Source organism: Carassius gibelio, chromosome A4 (genome assembly GCF_023724105.1).
Source record: "Carassius gibelio isolate Cgi1373 ecotype wild population from Czech Republic chromosome A4, carGib1.2-hapl.c, whole genome shotgun sequence".
In the NCBI taxonomy this organism is placed as follows: Eukaryota; Metazoa; Chordata; class Actinopteri; order Cypriniformes; family Cyprinidae; genus Carassius; species Carassius gibelio.
The window spans coordinates 20,152,637-20,180,184 of NC_068374.1; the positions used below are offsets into that span (position 1 = coordinate 20,152,637).

The window sequence follows — 27,548 nt, forward strand, 5'->3', positions numbered from 1 at the left end:
TTGGAAATGTATTCCATTTACTGGGAATGGTGACTCCCTTCTCTTGTGATTTATGGCTGTGATATAATTTAGAGACACATAATTCAAACCAAAGACACACAACACCTCCATATGTGAAAGGCCTTAGCCACATTGTTTTGCCAGGGGTATTAATTGGATATACCACCTGTTCTGCAGTTGTTCCCTTAGCAAAACGGAACAGTCATTGCGGTTCTTGTGGGAGCTTCCTGTCAAATCCATCCTCTCCACATGAAAATAGTGAGATTCAGATCAGATGTATGAATGCTTTAATCTGACCTTTTCTGTATTATCTATACTACACAGGCAGTGCTCCAGGCATAACTTTGTAATGTAATACAATGTTATTAGTTCAATATTCTGTGTCATATGAAAAGTGACGTGACATGTGGCCATGTAAAGTGACCCATACTCAGAATTAGTGATCTGCATTTATCCCATCCAAAGTGCGCACACAGCAGTGAACACACAGACAGACACAACACGGGGGGCAGTGGGCAGCCATTTTTTGCTGCAGTGCCCGGGGAGCAGTTGGGGGTTCGTTGCCTTGCTCAAGGGCACCTCAGTTGTGGTATTGAAGTTGGAGAGAGCACTATACATCCACTCCCCCCACCTACAAACCCTGCCGTTATGAGACTCAAACCCGCAACCTTTGGGTTGACTCCCTTACCATTAGGCCACAACTTCCCCACAATATTGTAATTAATTATAATAATTATTGTAAATAATTATATTTATGCATTTCTGCACTGGGGAAACTTTATGTTCTTAAAAATATATTTTTTATATTTTACAAAAGAAAGTCATACAGGTTTGAAACAACATGATGTTCAATAGGCTACTATCCCTTTAAGGATTTGGAAGTTTGTCAGTTGTACAGTTTAATGTCTGTAAGTAAAATAAGAAAATACTTGTTTTTTTGTTTTGTTTTTGTTTTTTGCACTCTTATGCTGAAGTTGTTCAAAGGTATGCACAGGGTTGTTGTCTGTTGCTAAGCAATTGGCCCACCTGACATAAGTGACATTCAGTATGCATTAAATCAGCAACTGTCATATTCTGAAAGTGTATACTTGTAAACATTGTAATTGAGTATGGAACTGTACTTATGATTGTGTATAATCCAATAATAAGTATTCCAATCCTTTTTGTACTTTTGAGGATGAAAGCATTTACAGCGTTTTACGGTTGTCAATTCTCCATCATAATTGTTAGGGCATTAGTTCCAACAGAGAAGATAAGTTTGTGTCCTGAAGCAAGATACCAAGATGATCTGTCTAATTGTGGTGCAGCTCTGTAGTAATCCTGTTTGTTAACATGCTTTCTTCTCCAACCCAAAACCATATGTAGACTTTCTTTGTGTTAAAAGAGAACAGTGTTATTTTCCAGAAGCCAGTGACTTCCAGCTGAAACATTCCAAAATTTCAGCATTCTAAGACTGGAGGCAGGTTGTGTTTTCATGGAATGTAAAACTGAATTATTAACAGGCAGTTGTTTTGATCATTTTTAGATGGTATCCACCAAGTGATGGCCTTCTGCACTCTCCGTGTGACCATCATCACTGACGAGATGCTAACAAACAGCATCACTGTCCGCCTGGAGAACATGTCCCAGGAACGCTTCCTATCCTCATTGCTTTCTCTATTCGCCAAAGGTGTGGCAGCTGTTCTATCAACTAGTCGAGAAGGAGTTTTCATCTTCAATATCCAAAATGACACAGATGTCAGCGGCAACATCCTCAATGTCACCTTCTCCGCCTTGCTTCCTGGAGGAGCTCAGGATCATTACTTCCCTTCGGAGGAACTCCAGGAGCAAATCTACCTGAACCGAACTCTGTTACAGAAAATCTCCAGCCAAAGCGTCCTTCCATTTGATGACAACATCTGCTTGCGAGAACCTTGCGAGAATTACATGAAATGCGTCTCTGTGTTAAAGTTTGATAGTTCTCCACCTTTCATAGCCTCTGATACAGTTCTATTCAGACCAATCCATCCGATTAATGGCCTGCGGTGCCGTTGTCCGACAGGCTTTACCGGTGACTACTGCGAGACAGAGATTGACCTGTGCTACTCAGGTCCATGCCACAACAATGGCCGCTGCCGCAGTCGAGAAGGAGGGTACACCTGTGAGTGTCTAGAAGACTTTACAGGTGAGTCTGCAAAACATTTTATGGCAGTGGGGCCCAATCCTGTTTCTTGAGATCTACCTTTCTGTAAGGTTCAGCTCCAACCCTGATCAAACACAACCAAACCAGCCATTTAAGATCTTAAGAAGCATTTGATGATCACAAAAGGATGTGTTCGATCAGGGTTTAATTGGAACTCTACAGCTAGGTAGATCTCCCGGGGCAGGATTGTGTGCTTCTGTTTTATGGCATACAGCATTTGTGTGTTTACTGTAGTCTGAACACTTGCATGAATATGGTTTGGGTTTGGAGGTTTGTGGTTAGGGAGCAGTGTTTTGGCAGGAGCAGTATGAATGCTGAAGGAACCACAGGGTAGAACTGTCAGTCATTTGGGGTAAACCACAAATAGGGAAACCACCAGAGCCACTGCCTTCCGAAGCAAAAGTCAGGGTGTCCTTGTCACAGGTGAACAAACAAGTGGAATTATGACATATTGAGTCTTGAGCAAAGATCATGCCATGTCAAACAAAGCTTTGTGACTAAATGGCAAAGTATAACATAAAAAGAAATGCATAGTGAGGACTATATCTCATCAATCTCCAGTTTGGAGGCTATTCTGCTATTGTTGACAACCTCCCCCTTCTTTATCAAGGCCAATTACCCCCTCTAATCATCTCCTTAGGTGCTTTGAAGGTCACAGTTCAACTTGATATTCTGCATCCATTATAATAGTGATGACAGCCTGCCTCTCATCATCTAACCCTTTCTGACTTTCTCACATTAGAGGGAAACAGATCTGTCCATTTCCCTCCAAGAGAAAGATTATCCGAAGGAAATCAGGGGTCATTACAGGCAGAGGGACTGCAATCCCATTCCCCTGCCACACATAAACACCCTTTGTTCAGATCTTGTCTGGATAATGGCTGATATATAACACTGCATGAATTGCTTGTCCATTCTCAGCAAGGGAATTGGTGGTGCCATAGAGGAACTTTTGGATTGTCAAGTGCTTCCGTATGGAAAGCTGAGACTAAGTCAGGGTTGAAACTTTGATTTAAGGCCAGTATAGCAGTGCTTCTGGTGGGCCAGTGTCCTGCAGAATTCCGTACCAATGTAATCTACCTGTCAAGTTAAAAGTTTACTTTACTTCTGATTATTCTACACAGGTGAAAACTGTGAAATAGATGCCCGCTCTGGTCGCTGTGTCCCCGGGGTATGTAAAAATGGAGGTGAGTGTGTCAACTTGCTAGTGGGTGGCTTCACATGCAGTTGCCCCTCTGGAGAGTATGAGAAACCTTTCTGTGAGATGATGACACGCAGCTTTCCTGGACAGTCCTTCGTTACCTTTCGAGGCCTGAGACAGAGATTCCACTTCACTGTCTCCTTCATGTAAGTGCTCGGTTATGTGAAAAGAAAACTGTTTATGACCTCTATGACATCCCTCTGTTTACCTTCTTGTTACACTGACACATCTGCCTGAAGCTTGTCATCCTTCAAAGTGTAATTTGTTGAAGAGGTAGCATAAGGAGACCTTGAGCTCTGTCTGGCTGAGTAACATGCCTGTACTTATCTTCTACTCATTCTGGGTCATACATGGATAATCTTTATGTCAAGCTCAAGTCAATTTTGCCCTTTCTGTAGAATTTATTTTAGCCTGTTATCTGTTGGATTTATAAAGCTAGAAAGACATATGGATAATTTGTTTAAACTGTTGTAAAGTTAATTTAATTAACTAATGAGACAGCGTCACTAGAGAAATATTTGGACTCCTGTTCTGTGTAGACACAGGAAGGGCTATGTGTTGAGAGAGCACTATCAGTGTTTTTCTTTATTTGTATCTTCTTCCTGTAGAGCAGCTGGTTTCTGACTCCTCTGCCCTCTATGCCACGGCCCAGGCATGATGGAGGTGGGATATGCCTCCCAGGGCAGAGGAACCACTTCTTGTTTCTGGACCACTAGCCTTACATTAACTTCCTCTCTGATTTCTATTTTATTTTTTTACTGTTTCCTTGATTTAAAAAAATTGTATTACTTCTTGTATCTCAATGAATTGAAGTCTTGAGTTCTAACATATGAGAAGTGCAATCAGCCTTTGATAGATGTAAAGATTTATGAAAGGGTAGTGCAAACATTCAATAAAACCTGTTATTCTTGTTGTTTTAATCGGTGTCTTTTCTGTCCAGGTTTGCAACAAGAGAGAGAAACGCACTCCTACTCTACAATGGTCGATTTAATGAGAAACACGACTTCATTGCTGTGGAGATCATTGAGGAACAGATTCAACTCACCTTCTCAGCAGGTACAACACTCCTGCCACTGTTACAATTGAGAAGACCAGGTCACTGATATGATGAGCCATTGAATATTTTTTTATCATAGGGCAGATAAACTAATAATCTTTACGTAAAAATATGGGAAATGAGCATGCACAAATAACTATTCAATAATTACTTTGCCATTAACCAATATGGTGCCGATATTTTATTAATCCCTTACCAAAATATACTTTATTTCAAGTTCAAGTTTGAACTTGAACTTTATTTAAATATGTGAACTCAAATTATTCTCAGCATTCTAATGCTATAGCATGAATGTAAACAACAAACAATAATGTATTCTGTGGCCAGTTTTTTTTTTTTTTCTTTTTTTTTTTTTTCAGTTCAACTACTGTTATGGCAAGAGCAACCATTTGAGGAGAGTTTAGCAGAGCACGTTAGATAAAGTTAGCTAAATTGTCAACATTTTTACAGCTAGCTAAGTGAATGATAATAGTCAGTTAAATTTACGTTTGAAGGTAATTCTATCGTCCCCTAGAGTACTGGAGTTTATTACAACAATACTAACACAATTTTAGCATGTACAAAATGACCATGCACTTACAGTACCGTTAGTCAAGCGGTCAAATATGCGCTTGTGCCTTCATATAGAGTTTGTTTCTGTCTGAATGTCAGATTCAGTCCTGGGACAGCAGACAGTAGTGTTGACAATCAGAGGTAACATCATGCTACATTAAACAGCTTGTTTTTGTAGCCTTGTGTCACTTAGAGAGAGAATTGCTCTAGGTGAATGTGTTTATGACAAAGGATTTATATGTTCTAAAGTTTCCAAACTTTAATCAGACTATTAGAGCCTGACCGATATGGATTTTTTGGGGCCGATGCCGATATTAACTCGAAAAGAGCCCATTTATAAGCCGATATTTTGATTTTGAAAATAATCTGGATATTAGATCCATTTCCTATAAACTGCACTTACACAACATTCAATAGCAAAATATCTGCCTGTTCTATGTATGTGGGCTGTATAAACCATTTTCCAGAAGGGATTATGTAAAAAAGCCTTAGATTACAGTCTCAATGACTAAACAATTGCACATCAAAAGTATTTATATTTTTAATGATCAAAAAACAGTCTGGTTTTAAACATTTAACACTTTTACTTTCTTCCAGTTGAAGCTGGTTTTAACAGTCTGTGTGTATACTGTAAATAAATTATAATACTAAAGTTAAAGTATTTGCAGAAGTAGTCCCACACTTTGCTGCTACAGAATTCACCTTTTTCAGCCATCTGTAGGTAGAAAGAGAGACATAGAAAGAATAAGCATGTGTATTAATAATATCACCATGTATCATTACTCATGTCATCATTAGAATTATAATAATAATAAACAGGGATCTCGTACATAGGCAAAAATGAGAAATATATATATATATATATATATATATATATATATATATATATATATATTTGTCAAGCAATAGGTATTACCTACTTATATTTAACAATATTATTACAACATTTTCCTGTTATGTCTGTAAAGCTGCTTTGAAACAATATGTAAAAAAGAAAAAAAGCGTTTTTTCAGCTCACATTTATTTACATGTCCCCTCTGGTTTAATCATTTCTGATGCACCCACTGTAGTTACTGTAACTACACTATATTTGCTCTCACAGACACATTCACAACGGACCCGTATATCTTCTCCTCTTTTCTTTGTGCAGTCTGAATCAAAACATCGTCTTGCCTACTGTTACCGGAAGATTACGGAATACTGAATTCACCAAATTGTTCTCTGGACCTGAGGGTAGCCTCTTCTTCCTTGCTTCTCTCTTAATTCTCATCAGCAGGACTAGCGCTATCGCTTGCTTCTTACAACGGGACAGATACATGTTTGCTGCTGACCGAAAGGAGGAACAACAGACTATGAAAGAGCTCCCGCTAAAAGTTTTTAAAACTCAGCCTACGCCATAGCGCAGCGCAAATCGCGTTGTATCTGAAGGGCAACACTGAACCCAGCGGCAAGCTCTCTGGTGGGCAAACTATGCAACACTCATAAAATGAGTGAAGCATGAGACTCTGTTTCTCATGTTTCATCGGCCGTTATAAACGCCGATGCCGATTTAAATGCAATTAGCTCATATCGGCCGGCCGATATATCGGTCGGGCTCTAGAGACTATGCAGTGACCCAGATGGTCTTTTCAACATTTCCCTGCATGTGCATGGAAGACACACACACACGCACGCATACACGCACGCATGCACGTATGCACACACACACACTTAAAGGGTTAGTTCACCCAAATAGCAAAATTATTTCATTAATAACTCACCCTCATGTTGTTCCTAACCCATAAGACCTCCGTTTATCTTTGAAACACAGTTTAAGATATTTTAGATTTAGTCTGAGAGCTCTCAGTCCCTCCATTAAGCTTTGTGAACAGTAATACTGTCCATGTCCAGAAAGGTAAGAAAACATCATCACAGTAGTCCATGTGACATCAGAGGGTCAGTTAGAATTTTTTTAAGGAACGAAAATACATTTTGGTCCAAAAATAGCACAAACTACGACTTTATTCAGCATTGTCTTCTCTTCCGTGTCTGTTGTGAGAGAGAGTTCAAAACATAGCAATTTGTGATATCCGGTTCGCGAACGAATCATTCGATGTAACCGGATTTTTTTGAACCAGTTCACCAAATCGAACTGAATCGTTTTAAAAGGTACGCGTCTCCAATACGCATTAATCCACAAATGTAAAAGCTGTTAAGTTTTTTAATGTGGCTGACACTCCCTCTGAGTTCAAACAAACCAATATCCCGGAGTAATTCATGCACTCAAACAGTACACTGACTGAACAGCTGTGAAGAGAGAACTGAAGATGAACACCGAGTTGAGCCATATAATGATCAATAGACTGACTCGTTTACGAGTCAAGAACCGGTTGCATCAGTTTTTTCAGATCACCAGTACTTCTTTCGGACAGTTCGATTCAATAAACCGGTTGAAGAAAACGGTTCACCGGATCTTTTGCACTGGACTTTATGATGGACCAGAGGTGACAAAGCCACAATTTATACAAGAAACACCCTCATCGGATACCAAAACGCACTCTTTGAACTATATCTGTTTTTTTTTTTTTTTTATGTTATACTCCTAATTTTAATTTGTAACATTTGCATGTGTCTACCAACTTTTGCAACTTATACATAATTAACATGCAGTGTAAGAAACAAACTAAATGTATTGTAGTAAATTTGTTCAGTCAGAAAATTAGCTTGAAAAAAATTACAGATTAATTTGAACTCCTATTATTATTATTATTATTATTATTATTATTATTATTATTATTATTATTAGCAAAATATTGAATTGCTCTTTTCTTGCTTTTATCATGTTATATATTTATAATTCCACTTTTATTAGTTGTATTTAGTGTATATAAATTGTTTTGTTTGTAGTTTGTATAACTGTTTTTTTTTTACTGTATTTTACCTGCTCATAATTTAAAGCAGCATACACACACACACACACACACACACATATATATATATATATATATATATATATATATATATATATATATATATATATATATATATATATATATAATATTGTCTTTCTTTCCCAGGTGAGGCTAAAACAACTGTCGCACCTTTTGTACAAGGTGGCGTTAGTGATGGCCAGTGGCATTCAGTTCAGCTTCACTATTACAACAAGGTAAGACATTAAGTCAGTTTTGCTTTTAGTTATCGGAATAGTGTTGTTCATGAAGATTTACGCTTATTTTGGAAAACCAGGACAAGTTATGGATGTTGTTTGTTCCCACAATGATCTTCTTACTTTCCACTTGCATATGACCTGAGAAAGACAGATTATTTTATTCATGGAATCTCCATGTTTGACTTGCATTGCATTTCACTCAACCGGAGCTTGTTTTCAAATGCTTCCACACCCAAAGGAAACAACGGCTATCCTGCAATTGTACGATTAAGTCTTAATGCACTTACTAGCATGGTTTTGCATGTGTTGCTTATTCTTCCGCTAGAAGATTATGAATAGAGTTTATCTCATGTTGCCCTCTCCATGTGACAGTCCAGGTAAGACAATCTGCTAACTGGAGGCCATAGGATTTGTGTAAGCTTCAAAATAACTAATGCACATAGGTAACAAAAGACACAGTCATTTTTATTTCTGTCCTGTGATTCTCGACCCTTCCAAGCCCAGAACATCAGAAACTAAATATGCCATTGTGATGTGCAAGAAGTCTTCCTGCTTATAAGAGATTGCAACTTGAGTTTCATAAAACTGCTTTAAAGATTTTCTGTATTGAATATGTTTGTTCTCATATAAAGTCAGCAGTTGTTGGTGGACGGAAACAATGAGGAGGTCTAAAATGTAAAGGGAGAAGTTTTAATTTACTTGCAAAGAGGGTAATGCAGTTTTCTGTAATAACTTTAATTGATGAAGATATCTCAGACTAGTGTATTGTTGGATGTTTCTAAAGATATGACAACACAGAAAATGTTAAATCACAGTTGTTTATAAATTTTACATGGTACTATTATTGGTTTTTGAAGAAGCATTTGAACAAACCATGTATTAAATTACGTGTGTTTGTAGTAAAATCACGAATGGTACCGCAAATGTTTTTTTTTTTTTTTTTTTTTAGAACTTTCAAAGCATCTGTACTTGGCAGCCACACAACACACCACAACATCATGTGAGAGAGTTCTGGACCTTTAAACACCTAAAAAAATAGTTTAGAATGAAGTGTAAATGGTCCCCTATATAGTATGCTATGGGTTATGCAGTTTTTGCTTTCTTATTTGTCTTGATTGAGCACATAATAGTTTGAAGAACTCTTACGTCAAGCCTGAGTTGCTATTGGTGAAACACAATACACACACGCACACACACACACACGCACACGCAAACACACACACACACAAAACACACCTTGACAAGGCACTAAATAAACACAACTCATAGTGGGTCCCGAGAAGGTGTTAGACCACCATCCAAGCAGGAGTCCTCATACACAGCTGTGTCAAAAATACTTCACCTGCTTCTAATACACACACAGCAAAAAGAGAGGCCAGAGAGGCAGCAAGTGTGTGACAGCCTGCAGCTGTTGTCGAGTGTGCGCAGTGATTGACCATGGTGAACTATTTAAACACACACATACATTGTCCCAAGAGAGCCACTCTCTATGAGAGATGAAACTGTCCTGAACCATGTCTCCTTGAGTGTGAGTACTGTCAGGAGTGGGTATACTGTCCAGATCTAAAGAAATTCCTCCACAAGTTAATGCTTTTCCTGATTATCACCTCCACACAGCGCCAGAGAGAGGTCATTTGGGATTTCTGAGGAATTCAGATAAAATCTGCTCATAATTTCACAACCTTTTAAGGTCCCGCTGCACTTAAGGGAACTTGTAGAAAGACAAAGTGCTTTACTCTTACCTAATGCCAAGTGCTTAATTTATGGGGTCAGAGAGTGATTATGTTGGTGGGTATATACTAGAACTTATTCTGTGTCAAAGAACTCAGCAAATACATTCATTTAAAAAAAAATGGTAAGTCAGAAGAAAAATGCATGGTGACATTATGTTATGTGACCAAAATCTAAGCTTTTATCCACAAACTATTTTGTCCAATAAAATTGTAAGGGAAATGTTGACTAACTTTAACCCACTTGCCTATACTAATATTTCACAATATTGCTGTTTTAATTTATGTTTGATAAAATATATTCAGTTTGGTTGCGCACAATAAAAAAAACAACCCAAACCTTTGAACAGTAGTGTATATTTTATGATTATCAGAGTATGATAGTGTAACAACATTAGAATATTAGAATTTTAATCATTGTGTACTTCAGTATTTATAGTGACTACACACAATGCATTATTATTTATATATAAGTTATAAGTTAATTTCAGACCTTTCAATTTTCCTGCAGTTTAGAACTGGTTTCCAACATAGTACTCATTACATGCTGGATATATATTGCAGACACTAATCTAAAATCACAGACATCCCCATGTAACTATAGCTAACATTCACTTATGACATTGAGCTGTTGAGACAAGTGCAATATATATATATATATATATATATATATTTTTTTTTTTATGAAGAGAATATTTTAGGATGATTAATTTTAATATTCATAAATAGACAAATAAATATAATTTGCCCTTGTGACTTTATAACTTTTGGAAAAACTTCATGCGGTTATATTTAGATTAGTGTTGGGTGATATGCTCCATAGTCATATGTGGGCTGCATTTCCAAAAAGCTTCGTAAGCCTAAGAAGTTTGTAAAAGCGATCATACAACTGATCTTAATATTACGTTCTGTTTCCCAAAAGCATCGTAACATAAGTTGCACTTGTAAATCATTGTAGATCTAGGAGTGCTCTATCAAAATATATATATCAAAATATATATATTAGTGGTGGGCCGTTATCGGCGTTAACATGCTGCGATAACGCGAGACTCTTATCGGGCGATAAAAAAAATATTGCCGTTAATCTATTCTCAAAGTTGGGTTGAGAGCTGGGTCTATACTAAGCAAGCTATGATGACTTTCACCTTGATATTTTATATAACCGACTGGCTGAGGCCAGCCTAAAAAGATGCTCAGGACAGTAGATGGGCCACTGCTGCGCATCGTCACGAAAGCTTATCTTTAAGCCTTACCGCTTGTCGATTTAAACATTAAAGCTTCCAAACACAAGATGCGGAAAAGCCGAACAGAGTAGCTGGTTACTCGCGCTGTGTTCGGTGCGCACGAGAGAGAGAGCTGCGTGTCACGGACAGCGACACTGAAACGAGCTCTCTTCTGCGAAGTTCTCCTTGAAGTCCCTCCTGCACCTGAATGAACAAATACAAATTGCAGTTTGAACAAACAAAAATATGTGAAAGAGCCCAATTCAGCACCGCGGTGTTCTGGTGTTCAGGCTCACGCAGAGAAAGGCGTCTCAAAACACTCGAACACCGAATTTGCTTATTTTTGCTTTTGTGCCGACAAATACATACAAAATATGTCAAAATATCCACCTTGGAAATTATGCTCGAAAAAACTGCCAGTTATTTCTTAAGTGAAAGTACAGTTGAGGAAAAAAATGGGATGTGTATTATATTGTATGCGTTCATCGTCTCTTAAAGTGAACGCGCCTAATTTAGCTACTGGCTGCTGTAATGTTAATCCAAGAAAATGAAAATGAAAATCACTCACTGCTCTTGACTGAATTACTTTGTAGTTTTAACAGTCAAACCAAAAATTATTCAGACACCAGATATAATTTTTGATATATGTGGTTTTATTAACAAAGTTCAGGAGAAGCACGATCAAATAATCATTCAATTTGGCACAGGTGCATCTCGTTTAGCTAATCATCTTAAATACCACACAAGCGTATATATATCCAGTCTTCCTACCTACTGTCCCACGACAGTTTTCGGCATCCCTCCTCCACCCCAACTCCTCACTTCTAATCTATTTATCCCAAATTGGGGATAGGGGGAGTTATTTGGGTTCGGGCTGTGCTCCGGGCCCGGACCCCTCCCCCAGGACAGCACGCCAAAATATGTCTACTATTTGCCTTCAGATTAGATGTAAGGGTGAACTCGTGAAATATAGCAAACTGTAATAATGTTCAACATTTTTACGTTGAAGACTATCCAGTGCTATTTTACATTTAATTATTTGGTTTCTGTACCGTGACACCTACAAACTTGAAAAAAAACTTAAACATTGTGTAAATGGCACATCCCAGCTACGGCCCTGCTCACGCCTGTTTCACACATACTCCGTCTGCAGTGCGTATGAAGTTTGTGTGCGTTACGTATGTGGTGCAGCACGGAATTGATGTGCTTTCACACAGGACTCGTTTGCAGTCTGCTACTCAGTAAGTAAACGATCGCTGCACTGCTACAGATGCAACACTCCTGGATTGCAACTGAAATCCATTAACATGGGTACGTAAAAAAAAATATGCAACGCATATACACTGCAGACGGAGTATGTGTGAAACAGGCGTAAGGTTGTTTGCACCTTGTGCAGTGTGGAATTAGTTTACAGCTTTTTCAAGCACTTTGTGATGTATTTTGGAAACAGGAGATGAGCCCCTTTTCTAATACACCACCTAGCTTGATAAACCCCTTCTCAAAGACTTACTGTTTGTCAATTTTATTTGGGTAACACACATATTCTGAATGCCTTCGGCAGAATTCGAATGAGCCATTTTAATCTAGATTAATTTCAAGATCACAGTGAGATTAATCTAGATTAAAAAATTAATCTATGCCCAACAATAATATATATATATATATATATATATATATATATATATATATATATATATATATATATATATACACTGTATATAAAGTAAATTATATATTATTATGTAAAGTTTAATATAATACAAAATAGTTTAATAATAAAAAACATTGTAAGTTGCTAATTATAATGCTTATCATTTCCTTACCTTACAATATTTACAGTGTCAAAAAACATCATCACAGACTTCAGTCTGTTATGTTTATGTTATGTTATGTTTCAGTTTATGTACTAAAAAAAAAAAAACACTCCTGTTATAATCAGTAAAGCTATTTACACTGTATGTTGAATAAATATCATATACTTACATCACAACTGAACTTTGTTGTTTATGATCAGAGAATTGGCGAGTGAGCAGAATTCAATCAGCGAGCGCAAGCACTGAACACTCTGGTGTTTTGACTGCTAAACACTTCAAATTGTAAGTGGTCTATTAAATTATAACACTTAAATTGTAAGTGTTCTATCAAATTATAAACTCGGAATCATGTGTGATTGGTTATAGTGCACACCACTATAAAAATGTGGAAAATAAATATGATGAAACAAATAAGCCCTAGTATTAATTAGATAATAATACTAGCCTGATAATTGAAATAATAATAATAGTAATAATTTTATTATTGTATTATTATCATCTTGATATCGTCAAAGGGATCAGCCACAGGCGATATGTCAAACAATCATCAGTACATAATACATGATACATGATACTATCATCTATCGGCACAAAATTTAGATCCCAACAGAGAATTGCTTAGTACCTAGGTGCATATGAATATCATGTACTACATAAAAACATAAAACCTGATTTAACACAGGTCACACTGAACTCAATTCAGTTCAACTTGGCTTAATTTCTAAATCACATTTAAGAATGAGACCAAAGCACAATGGTTCACAAAGCAGCTTAACTGTGTGCCAGTACGTACGACTTATACTCACAGAGAGTAAACACGGGACCACTGGGGAAAAAATAGTAAGCAATAAATAATGTTCTTTTTTGCATACAGTAACTTGCCGCAAACGGTTTAGTTTGCCTAATAAAGAATTGCACAATATTAGAAGTAAAGAGAGCGGAATTAGGGTTTAAAGGCAAACAATTATTTTAAAGGCAAACCATTCAGGTCATAGTTAAGGGTGCCAGCTCACATTCTCAATGAATGAGTTTATCTATCAGAGCATTTCAAACCACAGTGTGTGATGATATATGTCAAACATCTAAGAAAATTAAAATTGTTTCCCTTTTTAGGGATTATTTTTTATTATTTGAACGATCCATGTCACTCAAGAGGCAGACTACTTGATTTTGGATGCATTTACGCTAAATCTTTCCTAATGGAACAATTTCATTTGACACTAGTGTTGCTCTAAAATGTCTAAAATGTCTCTTCATTTTTAGTGACCAAAACGAGATGAAACTAAATGTTAGAACATTATTTTGTCTCGTTTAGTCGCGTTATTACTATTATTTTGCAAGTATTTCTGTTTCCTGTGTCTCACTTCAGGGGCTGCATCAGGTTGCACTGCACAGACGCAGGCGACGTCAATTCCTCAAGCCCCACTTGCAGCATTGAGTTTGAATTTAGAAGATGACAATTCAACTCAAACAAAGTTAAGTCTGACACAGAGAAAAGGACCAATGTGTGTACTTCTAACATGTTTGGTTGGTAAAATGTTGTAAATTCAAATCAGAGCATCTTCCGTGTCTGGAATGGATGTATTCTTGAGTCTATAAGGTAACAATAATATAATATGATAACCTTGTTTGAAATGAGTTTGGCTAAATGAAAATGTGGGTTTTGTCTATACTACTAGGTAACTTACTTATACTACATTGACTGAGTTAAACAGATTTGCATTGCTAAAAAGAGACTAAAATACAATTTTCATTGACTAAAACTAGACTAAATGTCATTAGTTTTTTTTCAACTAAAACTAGACGAAAATAATCATGGATTATTCTGACTAAAATAAAAACTTGACTGAAACTTGACCAGACTAAAAAGAGTATGAACGTGACTAAAACTAATAAAAACTAAAATGACAGCTTTACACAAAGACTACACTAAAACTAGAATTAAAGAAGTTACCAAAAACAACAGTATTTGACAACAAAGTTCAGTTTGTTTGGTTAGGGTTTAAACACCTGAATCTCCCCAAAAATGTAGCTTTATTGTAATGCATAATTGGTACGAAAACAATAAAACAATAAGGCATAATTAGCATCTTAAGCATAACTGTCACTAGAACTTGTTTTAACATAATTGCCATTTCTGCCTTGATGACTACTGACCACTGTTATTTTAACTGAAAAGAATGCATCAAGCTCGTGATCATGAGTTTATAAGTTGGAAATAGGAAGTTTTCGATAGTACGTGAAGACAGCAGAGAAGCGCTCTCGCTCAACACAGTGGAGTGAATCATTTTGCTAATTTTGTGGTTTATTATTTTGAGTTGTATGGGACTCGGTTACACACATCCCTCTCACAGTATATTGCTTTACAGACTTACTGCTCAGAAATACGAGTCTCTACCCACCTATTAAGTGTTGTCCTGCAACGCACTCTGCTTTGATGGATCCCGCGGCCGTGCAGGTCTCTAATAGGAAGGTGCCTGTTATAATGTTATGATTGTTATGATATTATTAATGTACTGGCATTGACAAAACTTTTTTGTATTTAATTTAATTACATTAATGTTATAAGTTGAGATTTAGGCTACAATAAATATTTTATCTACTACTATGTAAAAAGTTCGTATCGCAGTAGGCCTACTTTTAAATGACAAAAGTGAACAACAGTACACTACTTTTGAACGCATTATTAGTTTTGTGCATAACAATAATCAATAATGTAGCAAATTTCGATCAGTTCAGTATTGACCTCCACTGCCCCATTCTTAAAATGCACACTTTTTATATATACAGTTTTTACATTTTACATATTTTTGCTTTTTTTAATCCGACTGAGCCATCAATCCATTTGTTGTTGGATTGTTTTTTATTATTATTATTATTATTATTGTTTAAACATAACTTTTGATGACTAAACATGGACCCAAATGTAAAAGGGGCAAGTTGTTAGAACTTAACTTGGGATAAAACAAGACTTTAGTCCCTTATTATTTTAGTAAATTTTAGTTTTATAGCAGACAGGCTACTCTGTTAAATGTAAATGTACTTTGGGGCTGATTTTACTAGCGTCTGCTGCTACCTTTAAAAGGGCTTTCAATATCTGTGGGGTCATCATACATTCTAATCGCCACTTTCTCTCCCGTGGTCTACGCAGGACAGCCTGCACCTGCTGGACTCCAGTGGGGTGCTGCGCGTCCATCTCTATACCGCCTGGCTGGAGCTCACTCATAAGGAGGTACTGTATCCAGTGACCTAATGTAGCTCTGCGGTGGCGGTTCCTGCTATCCTTCCAGCCTTAGGGTCCTGGCATTTACAAAGCATCTCAGAGTTTCCCGTGCTACTTTCGCATCAGTTCTGCACTTGGTCATATAGAGACAAAGGGCAACATTGGGAGGAGGCAATCAAATTCAAAATCTTCTTCTGTAGTTTGAGAAGCTTTGTGAATACAGACCCACATCTTCTTCTCTGACTCCAGCAGTTTATATCTGTGTCCAAAGAGATTCATTAGTAGGGATATGAATCTCAGGTAAATTTACAGTCAGGCTCAGTTTCTACTTAGTGAGTTTGTCAGCACTTCCATTAAGCATTCTTGGGGATAAACCATAATTAAAAAAAAAAAAAAAGAAAAAAAAAACAGTAGTGGTGCAGAAAATAAAGATAATAGCTTATAGTAAACACTATTATTACACGGCTCTGTGGAATACTTGGTTCTGATTGGTCAGTCACGACATTTCAAGGTACGTTATCCCTCGATAACAACCGGTAAAAGCTGATAACTCAGGCTCATCCAGGTAACAGCAGTCGGCGCTGTACTCTTGCATGAACATTTTTTTCTTGGTTGAAGCTTTGTGTTTGTTTAGCTAATAAAATATTAAAACTCGGTTAAAAATGGTCTACGATTATTTAATTATGTCATCCTGGTATTGCGAACTCACTTTTTGCTACGATTGTTTTGTACGCTGTAATGGATTATAAGAGAACTAAATAACTGGTAAGATTTTAAAACATTTTCATCTTAATTCTTTGATTGCCTTAATTATTTTTGTGGTGAAAGGATGTGTAATAAGTGATTTTTGGTTTGTGATCACCCTGTTGGTGTTTATTCTGAGATAAAATCAGGCTGGATGTACACTATCACTTACTTATACTGTGTATTTTAAACATTTATTAGCTACATTTATTTTTTGCTATTACATATATAGTCGAGGAGTGTTTTAGCTAATTCAAACCAATAATCCAACAATGATTTTTGAGCATTTTTTTTTTTTTTATTGAAAAGAGTAATTTGTTTTTAAATCAGGCTAAACTGGTTTTACTGTGCTGCTAGTGAATAGAATACATTGTTGTGTATTCATGGAGTTCTGTCTGTGTTGGTTGAAGAATGCAGACTTTCAAGAACCGTTTGTCAGAAAAATTCAAAATTTTAAATTGCAGAAAATTTAATTGCAGAATATTCCTTTATTCCCTCATGGCTTATGGCTACTGCATACTGAATAAAAGCACAAATATATAAACATACCCAATGTCAGTTAACCCAAAAGCATATTTTTAGGGAAAACAAATAAGATCTACTGAGGGAAAATTTTGCTTTCTGCAGGTTGATTTAGCTTTGAAGAACTCCAATGTAATGGTCCGGACCAAAGCAAGTGAACTCTCAGATTTTTCTGGTGTGAATACACCCTTAATGTGAGAGAAATACAAGAATTTGAATAAAGCTATGAAATAGAGTCTTTTTCACAGCATCTGTCCATAATAAGGGCAATCACTTCAGCCCAGACGAGACTGGTGTATTATGTAGATATTTTCTATTTTTGTCACCATAGGTCAGCTCAGGTAACTACAGAAGCAAGATTAATATTTGAAGGAATGCTGTATGTAGTAATATTGTGAAACCTTATGCTTTAAAGAAGGAAATTGGGCAGGAGAGAGGATGTGACACACACAGCGAGTAAACACATCACACCCTGTAGAGCAGGGATAGGCAACTCTGGTCCTGGAGGGCCACTATCCTGCAGAGTTTAGCTCCTACCCTAATTAAACACACCTGAACGAAGCAATCAGTGTTTTCGGGATTACTAGTTAGATACAGGCAGGTGAGTTTTTATGAGGGCTGAAGCTAAACTCTGCAGGACCGGAGTTGCCTATTCCTGCTGTAGAGGAAGGAAGAATGACATCATGAAACTCCATACAGCTATACAGAGTTGTTGCTTTTAAAATCTCTGTATGAAGAGGGTACCTATAGAAAACATGACACAGTTGACTGAATTCTTGTAGTTAACAGTAGTACAACTACTTCTTGTAGTCTGTAGTTTTACATTTTAAGCTGAGAATGCATTTAAAAATAAAAAAATAAAAAATGTGCTAACTGAACCAAAGCAAAATTCTCAACTTTAAAAAATATAAGTTGTGGAACTTTTTCTATGTGATGCTCAGGTGACTAACCGGTTGACAAGCTAAAAATCTGTATTACTTAATGTGTCAACCAAGCAACTACCAATAAGGTTATTGGGAATGCTTAGAAACAGCTTTACCCAGGAATTATTGACCTCTTTGCTTGTGTCATACTGAAAAGTCATCTAAGGACATCATGAAAATCTCTAAACTAAGTCCTTAATTTCCTTAAGGAAAGAAAGAAAGAAAGGTTTCTGATTAACTATGAATCTGTGTCATATATTTCACACAGAGCAATGGATTTAGGAAGAATTAGTATATGACATTTACATTAGTACATTTACAGTCCGGATTAGTACATTAGTACATCCAATCAATCAGGATAAGTACAAATGGTCTACAATTCTGAATCAGTTGTCCACATAAAGCTGTTTTTGTTCGTTTACCTTTAGTAAGTAGTGACATAATTGGCCTAGTGTATGAGGAGATTAGTAGAGGGTTAGTCTCAAGATGATGAAATTCATGTCAAGGGATTTTATCAAGAATGGCTGCTGATTTCTATGGTTTGTAGATCTTCCACCAGCTATTCAGCTGTCATTCAGTCTAGAAAGCTCTCGCCAGAGGAATGCACCTCAAGCTGAATGTACAATCATGCCTGTTTTACTTTAGAACAGACCGTTATGACCTGCTGATTCATCATATTATGGTATATAGGAGATCAGATTTTTTGAGGTCTGGGCACTTTTGGAGTACCAATCTAGAATTCATGAGATTTCATAGGCAAAGTTTCAGGGGTGTTCTTTTTCTCCAGTTTTTCTCGAATTTAGTCTATTTTAGTTTATTCAGTCTTAGTCATGTGTCATATCTAACCTTTAGTTTTTATTATATTACGTCAACTTGTCCTGTTAGTTTTTGTCAACTAAATGTCTGAGCATTTATAGTTCTAGTCAGTGGAAACGTACACATTTTCATCGTATTTTCTTCTTACTGTGTAATCGTAAAATTAAAAAACAATATATATATAATTTTGCTAAATTTTAATTGCACTGATTGTTGTCATTTGGGAAAATTATTTTTCAACAATAAGCAGAAGTCAATACATGGCAAGACATGGATACCACAATAAATATACAGAGAGAACATAGTTGCATACCTTTACCTTTTGCTCATTTCTCCTATTCTTCTGCCTGTTCTTCTTTTTCTTTATTTTCTAAATTGGGCACCTAATGGCTTTGACAAGAGAGCCTCGGAAGGATGATGTTATATCTTTAACACTATCTGATACTGAGGTTAGTGCTCTGCTGGGTTTTTACCCAGGGAAAGCAGGAGATATTTGAGGATGGTGTAGAAGCTGAGGCTGAGCCTTCTCAATTCTCCTCCCCTATGTAGAGCTGTTAGAGGTTATGGATCGTGCCACGGCAAAGTTGGACTTGCCATGAATATGCTCTAGCAAGATGATGATGTAAGGCCATTAAAAAAAATAATAATAATTTTTAAAAACCTTGATGAGCATTTTCATTCTGACCATAGCCCTCCAGCTCAGGTGAGCCTTCCATTTCTGCATGATCTCCATACAGATATCAAAAAGAAATGAAAGAGGCCATTTTCTTCTCGCATCCCTCGGTTTCGGCATTAGATTAAATCTGCCGATAATGGTGATGCCCAAAAGCGGCTATGAGGGGATGCCCCCTGTAGAAAGAGTTACAAAAAAATATATTTCTGCGGGGGAGACATCCTCTCTTAAGCTCCCTCCCTGCCATCTAAGCCCCTTAAGAAATTAATCTGGCTTAGATGGCAAGGCATTCGCAGCAGCAGGTCATGTTGTGGCTTTGTTACACATGATGGTGGTGCTTCAAGCATATCAGGCTGATCTGGATGGAGGCAAGGGCCTTTCCCCTGATCAGGTAGTCACGCTGCACCATGGACCTCTCTCCATGCTACCAAGCATGCCGCCTCCACCATGTTAGAGCTGTTAGAGGTTATGGATCGTGCCACGGCAAAGTTGGACTTGCCATGAATATGCTCTAGCAAGATGATGATGTAAGGCCATTAAAAAAAAAAATAATAATTTTTAAAAACCTTGATGAGCATTTTCATTCTGACCATAGCCCTCCAGCTCAGGTGAGCCTTCCATTTCTGCATGATCTCCATACAGATATCAAAAAGAAATGAAAGAGGCCATTTTCTTCTCGCATCCCTCGGTTTCGGCATTAGATTAAATCTGCCGATAATGGTGATGCCCAAAAGCGGCTATGAGGGGATGCCCCCTGTAGAAAGAGTTACAAAAAAATATATTTCTGCGGGGGAGACATCCTCTCTTAAGCTCCCTCCCTGCCATCTAAGCCCCTTAAGAAATTAATCTGGCTTAGATGGCAAGGCATTCGCAGCAGCAGGTCATGTTGTGGCTTTGTTACACATGATGGTGGTGCTTCAAGCATATCAGGCTGATCTGGATGGAGGCAAGGGCCTTTCCCCTGATCAGGTAGTCACGCTGCACCATGGACCTCTCTCCATGCTACCAAGCATGCCGCCTCCACCATGGGTGGGACTACGGCGGCCATGGTGGCAGCGGAGAGACATCTGTGGATGAACCTGGCAGACATCGGGAAGAAAGAAAAGGCTTTCTTCTCGATACTCAGGTTTCGCCTTCTGAACTTATCGGTATTTCCGTTGAGACGGTGATTGACAAGTTCAGGGAGACGAAGGCGCACTTTGCTGCTTTCAGATCCTTCGTTCCATGAAGGTCCAGGTCCGAGCCCGAACAACATAGGGGTCCTGGCCTGTCTCAATCTGAGGATCAAAGATGGACAGAGAAGGCTAGTGTCGCGACTCGCACTCCTCCCCCAACTGCGGGCAAGGGTAAGAGGAATCAGTATTTGAAAATCTATGCTATGTTAAGTGTGCACGTAAAGTCTTTGCACACTTTCTGAAATCCACACTGTGGTAAGTTTGCACGCTAGTATTCTGCGTTCTTTCTAAAATCCTATATGGTGAGGTCTTTGCGTGGTTGCTTTGTACCCTTTCTTGAGTTGGTAAAAGCCCCGTTCATCTTGGGTGCCATTCCACCTATGTATCCTTGGATACCTATCTAAACAGGGTGTTGCTACTAGAGAACTGTTGAGACAGCTCTTTCAGCAAGCTTATGCGTAAGCTAGTGGTAGCCCCTGTGTGACAGGGAAGACTTAGTATAAAATGCTAGGTTCTTAGCCGTATCCCTTTAAAGGAATCTTTCCTGATTCCAAACCTTCAGCTCTACCCTGGGCAGAGACCCTAACAATTAAGTTGGGTATGTAGCTTAGGCCTTTGGCCGTAAGGGATACTGTCACAGACAGCCGTCTAAACGTCCCAGGGGCAACTCCAGTGGAAATGGTAGAGTTGGTACTTAGTGCCCGCCATGATTCTGACCTGCACTCCCCTCAGCATGGCGGCGTAGGTATGAGGACGCAGTTCGAAGTTCCCTTGAAAGGGAATGTCTCAGGTTACGAATGTAACCATGGTTCCCTGAGTAGGGGACGAGACACTGGGTCCTCTAGCTCCCTGCCATGCTTCGGACACAAGCTTCAGACGAAGAAGTGAATGACATGTTCTCCCGGTGCCTGTTTATGCTCGTGCCGATAGTGAAGTCAGAGGCTGTCACCGGCCAACAAGTTGGTGTTTTTTCAATGTATGCATCAGACAAGGTGTTCCCCATAGCGGCCCCTAAAGGATGCAGTGTCTCGTTCCCTACTCAGGGAACTATGGTTACATTCGTAACCTCTGACGTTTTGTATTGCCTATTTTCAATAGCCATTTCACACAATACAGAAAAACAAAAATGTGCAGGAACTATAGGCCTGTATTTATAATATTATGAATTAAATGTTCATTATTTGAAAGTCTTTCGGACACACTCAGTCTTTCTTGCGCATTGTCTCACGCACATTTCGGCTGCCTGGTTTGCAGAATACATAATAGTTTTGGGGTTTGGTCTATCCATACTGTAAAGAGTTTTATTATGTGACATGAATCTCTTCAGTGATCTGTTTGATAAAGAGAAGTGGACAGCACCTGAAATAAGAGACAGCTTTGTACCTGCACGCTTTTCCTTCTTAAAGGCAAGTTTTGAGGATTAATCATATAGCAGTGGACAAAAGCACATGTCCATCTCTAACCCTCTGGAGCAGAGCCGAGCAATGATAAATGAGATGTGTTATTGAGAAACATGAGTTTATAAGTGGCTTCCATGTCCCAAAGCCCAGCCAACAACACCGTGCTATGTGTATGTCCTGAGGGTGTGTGTGTGTGTGTGTGTGAACCAGGGCCAGTTATCTTAAATTATTCAAAGCTCTAGGTTTACACTGCCGGAGGGTGGGCGAGGTAATGCTGTTTGATAGTGAAGTAGATCAATGTGACAAAGACACCCCCTCCCGAACGACATTCATACAAAGGCGGATTCTGCCATGACACCTGCTCCAGACACAATTCCTCTAAGGAGAGAAAGGAAGTTTGTGTGTGTCTGTGTGTGGTGTTAATAATGAGCATATTTCCTTGATATAATACACATAAAAGTATCTCTCAAGCTAGACTTCCTGTATTGTAAAAATGAACGTCATGACCTTAGTTGTTTCTCCCTTTCTCCGGAGGCATAATTGTTTTTATTCTGTACTAACTGTATTTTTTTTTATTCCGCTACAGCATCCTTACACCTAAACCTTTTACAATTTTTGCATTTCATAAAACACCATTTTGTATGTTTTTTAAGACTTTTGTTTTATAGGGACACCGGAAGTGTCCTCATAAACCATGTTTACATTGTAGTACCCATGTCATTATACACATTTGTGTCTTCATAAACCGTTTATACCAATACACACACAAACACAAACACTTCTTAGTGAGTCATTAATTGTTGAACCAATTCATTGAAATAATCAGTGAATAATAATAAATGAATCACTGAAAATAAATGTTTAAATATATCTTACTATGCAAATATATCTTGATAAACAATAATATTATCTTAATTACTTAATTAATAGGCCTGTTTATTATTATTTAAATGAGAGACACTCTTAAAATCATAAAGGGATACTCTACCCCAAAAGGAAAATTTTGTCATTAATCACTTACCCCATGTCGTTCCAAACTCATAAAAGCAACAGTCTCCTCTGTGTCACTCCACATCACTCAAACTGCCTAAGCTCTTCTCTGTCAGCCGCATTACAAGGATGCACTCTTTTCTTTCAAATCAAAGCATAAATACACATACATATGTGTATTTATGCTTTGATTTGAAAGAAAAGAACGCATCCTTGTGGCACGGCTGACACAGAAGAGCGTAGGCAGTTTGAGTGATGTGGAGAGACACAGAAGTTTTCTTCCAAAATATCTTAAATTGTGTTCCGAAGATGAACAAAGATTTACGGGTTTGGAACGTCATGGGGATAAGTGATTAATGACAAAATTTTCATTTTGGGGTGGAGTATCCCTTTAAAGCTTAAAAATGCTTGGATACATGCATTGTGACACAAAGAACGGGCTTGAAATACTGAAAAGGTAGTAAAAAAGAACCAGCTTATCATGCTCACATTCAGTGCTCTGAGAAAGCAGTCATAACTGAATAAATTTCACAAGTTATACAAAAGTGTAAGATGACTCTGTCATCGTTTTTTTTTTTCGCGTTTTCGTAGTTTTGTGTGTAACCAAATCGTTGATTGACATTTTGCTCTAATCCCTCATAACACAGTTGTCTTCCCATTTAACTGACAGGCCAGTTCCAGCAGCGACAGATTTATCTGAAAGCTGAGCAGTTTTACCTGAACTCCAGGGCTTCCACACAACTGTTACTGTCAAACCGATCTCAGTTTGGCCCTCTGGGGAAAACACAAGCCATTTACAGCAGTTTACAGTCATGTTCTCCTGTACTGATTTGTGTTAGCAGTGGAAACACTGAGAAACAATGTTGTGAAGGGAGACTCAGGGCACGTTAGCTTATCAGTGATTGATTCTTACTCTTGTGCTTGTAGTACACTGGATGGGCTGAACAGTGCATGTCCATGTGTAACTTAAGAATCCTGCTCGGAGCACGAAAATTTTTTGAGACTGCAATTTTGATTCCTGTAAATGAGCTATCAAATGTACATTGTGCCTAAACAAGTGCCAAACATCTCTACAGCAATATTCTCATGTAGTTGTGCCGGGCCACCATTGTTGTGCCAGGCCCATTACACTTTGGCTTTATTAATATTGCTGATGGGTTAGGAAACTGAACAAAACTTCATTTGTTGATGAGAATCTTTTTATTTTATTTATTTATTTATTTTTTTTACTTTAAGCAATTAATGTATTTTTTTTTATGCAATTCTTACTCTGTACCCCCCAACCTCCCCCCCTGGCCTGATTGGCTGAAATGAAGGTATGAGTGAGGCTCTCTCTCTGACCTCATCCTCTGTCAGGATCTGTTTGGATCAAGTGTGTTGCCATGACTCCAGCAAACCCTCCGTCCCTAGAGAACTGTGTGTAGAGGTGACAGGAGTTTTCAACACTCCGGAGGGAAAACCTTAGCTGGAGGCCTCTTTTAAAGGAATAGTTCACTCAGAAATTAAAATTCGATTATCATTTACTCACTCTTGCATCATTCCTTTTTCATGCCCTTCACAGAAGTTATGAGAAAAATTATCTGTGAAAAATCTGATGATTTCAAAAATAAATATAAATATTGACATTTTAGACGAGTAAATTATGAGTTTTTATTAGGGGAACTATTCCTTTAAGACTGTTGCTTAAAAAACCAAGACAGCTCAGATTCACACTCCCTTTGACATACATAAGATAATCACTTCCTAAATTACTTCATATTATCTATTGTTTTGGTCATCCATAGCCTAGCTAAGGAAAGTTTTAAAAGGTCAAGCTGATTTCACAGAAGAATTACCCGGGAACCAAAGAGGGGGAGAGGGCCGCACCCTGCTTTAACAAATAAATGCACACCAGGGGGGGATTTATTATGACCGAATATGCACCTGCAAAAACTATAAGCATTGTTTCAGCATTCATTTAACAAAATGTATCATGCAAATCAGATTATGGTGCAAGCACACCCACAAATGTAGTTTATTATTGCGTAATGGTATGTATGATTCAGTGACAGTAAAACATTTCCTCCATCAAAGAGAAATTATATTATATAGATATATATCGGTTTATATTATTATCCAAATCAGGTTGGGGAGAACTGCAATGAAAAAAAAATCACACTTAAAACACCCCTGATCATCTTTCATTTAAAGTAAGACATACATACTGTATGCAGTGTTTTAATGCACAGATGGATGTTGAAGAAGCAGCCTAAGGTGGAAACCTCACACAAGTAGACACCTGCCTTTGTCAGAAGACGGGGGATGCATGGTATGCAGCCAGATGCTGAGATCAAGTATGATTGAGACACTGAGTTAGTAAAACACTGGTAGCAAATATTTTTGTTAAACAGCTGACGGGAATCTGTACTGTACAAAACCTCCAGTCTTCATAAAAACAGTATGGCGGTACCTGCCCAAACAGTGCTCTCATCTGTGCAAAAGGTGCATGTTTGGAGCCCCACTTGTTTTCTGTTCTTCCAGTAACGTGTTGCATGTAGCCAGAACCCCCAGAGATCTAGAACTGCCCCTAACAAACCCTCTGCTGATCACCAGAGTCACCAGAGCGATTTATAGACCTCAGCTTTTTTCACATAGAAAGAACAGAGAAAAAGTTGAATAACATGTTCAAAGTGAGATTAGTGATACTTAGGCTAATAGGTTTTAGTCATTACACACTGTGCGTCAGTCATTTAAAATTCCATGGGTTTGTTGTTTTCATTTATTTTTTTATTTTTTTTACATCAGATATTTTTGTACATTTTAAAAAGTATCTTTGAAATTTCTTTGGTTGCAGATCTGGGAAATAGCAAAACATAGAGGAATTCTGGGTAATGGCGTCTTTGTCGCAACACATAAGTCTTTGTTTAGGTCCGTCGATCATTTTACACCATGCAAAAGAGCAAACGAGGCTAATCTGACTCAAATTGCACCCATGCGCACGAGGGTTTAACACTCAAACAAACCCTTAGGAATGAAACAGTAGTGAGATCTATCTATAAGTTGTTCATCCTAGGAAGCAATCAGTTAAAAGAAGAGCAGATGGAGACGTTGTTGAAGTCTCTTGCAGATAGAGACGTTTCTGCTGAGAAAAGATTTCTGGAGTTTCAACTGTGTATTTAACTGTGCTTAGATGTGTCAAGATGCAAAAGCCTGTATTTAAAAGTCATAGAACATAGTATTAACTCACGATGACATTAAATGACACAAACTGAGACTATCCTGAGCTATGAAAGAGCATATCTATAAGCCATATATATTGTATTTTTTATTGTACTCCTACAACAATTTTTCATTAGCAAGCTATGTAGAATATGTATAATAAAGTCAATGTGAATAGCCTTCTACAACCTATTTGACCTCTGTGCATTTCTGAGATAAATAAATAAATAAAAAACTAAGGTTATTTTTTACATCAGAATTTGATTAGATTATGAAAACTGTGGGTTATCTACCAGAATAGAGCTAAATTACTGACTAAAACAAGGTCTAAGAAGCGACTTTGATATTGGTTAACATTATCCAATAGCCCATGTGACCTAAACAATAAAGCCAGGAACATATATTTTGAAAGTATTCAGTAAATTTTGAAGTTATGGTCCAACTCACTCTGCTATATATAACAATACATTTGGTCTCATTCAACTAATTGTGAACCGTGTCTTATCATTACATTTTGTGATTTTTCGCTGGTTTCCTGCAGCATTTGGCAGCTGGAGTGTTGTTCTTCTACTCCACTGAGTAAGGGGTCAGAAAAATGAGTTGGTGAAAACAAGCGGCATGAAGTTGAGCTCCTAAATCAAAGGCAGTGGGCGGAACATACTTGACACGGTTTATTTTGTTTACTGTGTTGTGCTGTATGGTACAAGGCACACAGTTATTGTGCTCAAAGCCAGGTTATATAGGTGATTTTTTTTGCAACAGTTTATATAAGAATGGCTGCAAGAACAATTTACGTAGAATTTTGTTAGTTCTGTTTAATGAATGAAACCCATTAAACAAAATCAATTCCCAAGTTAAATATGTGGCATAAGTGTAGCATTAGAGACATTTTCCACAAACATAAATTTCAACTAATTAATTGCATTTTAAAATATTTAAATATACATCTTGAATCTAAATCTAAATGTTTTGATTAA

The 27,548-nt window shown here is 37.6% G+C and overlaps 1 protein-coding gene across 3 annotated transcripts in view; it reads left to right on the forward strand.

Moving 5' to 3' along the window:
• The first annotated feature begins 908 nt into the window (after positions 1–908).
• Positions 909–27,548, forward strand: part of LOC127972522 (cadherin EGF LAG seven-pass G-type receptor 1-like) — a 100,163-nt gene continuing 73,523 nt past the window's right edge. The window contains exons 1-4 of one of the 3 annotated variants that reach the window (XM_052576099.1): positions 909–2,164; positions 3,307–3,529; positions 4,324–4,439; positions 8,049–8,137. In XM_052576099.1, coding sequence (XP_052432059.1) covers positions 1,543–2,164; positions 3,307–3,529; positions 4,324–4,439; positions 8,049–8,137 — 1,050 coding nt within the window. In that variant the 5' untranslated portion in view covers positions 909–1,542. Of the gene's footprint in view, positions 2,165–3,306; positions 3,530–4,323; positions 4,440–8,048; positions 8,138–13,023; positions 13,190–14,276; positions 16,140–27,548 lie in introns of those variants that run through there. The other 2 variants (XM_052576089.1, XM_052576109.1) reach the window with 2 other exon arrangements.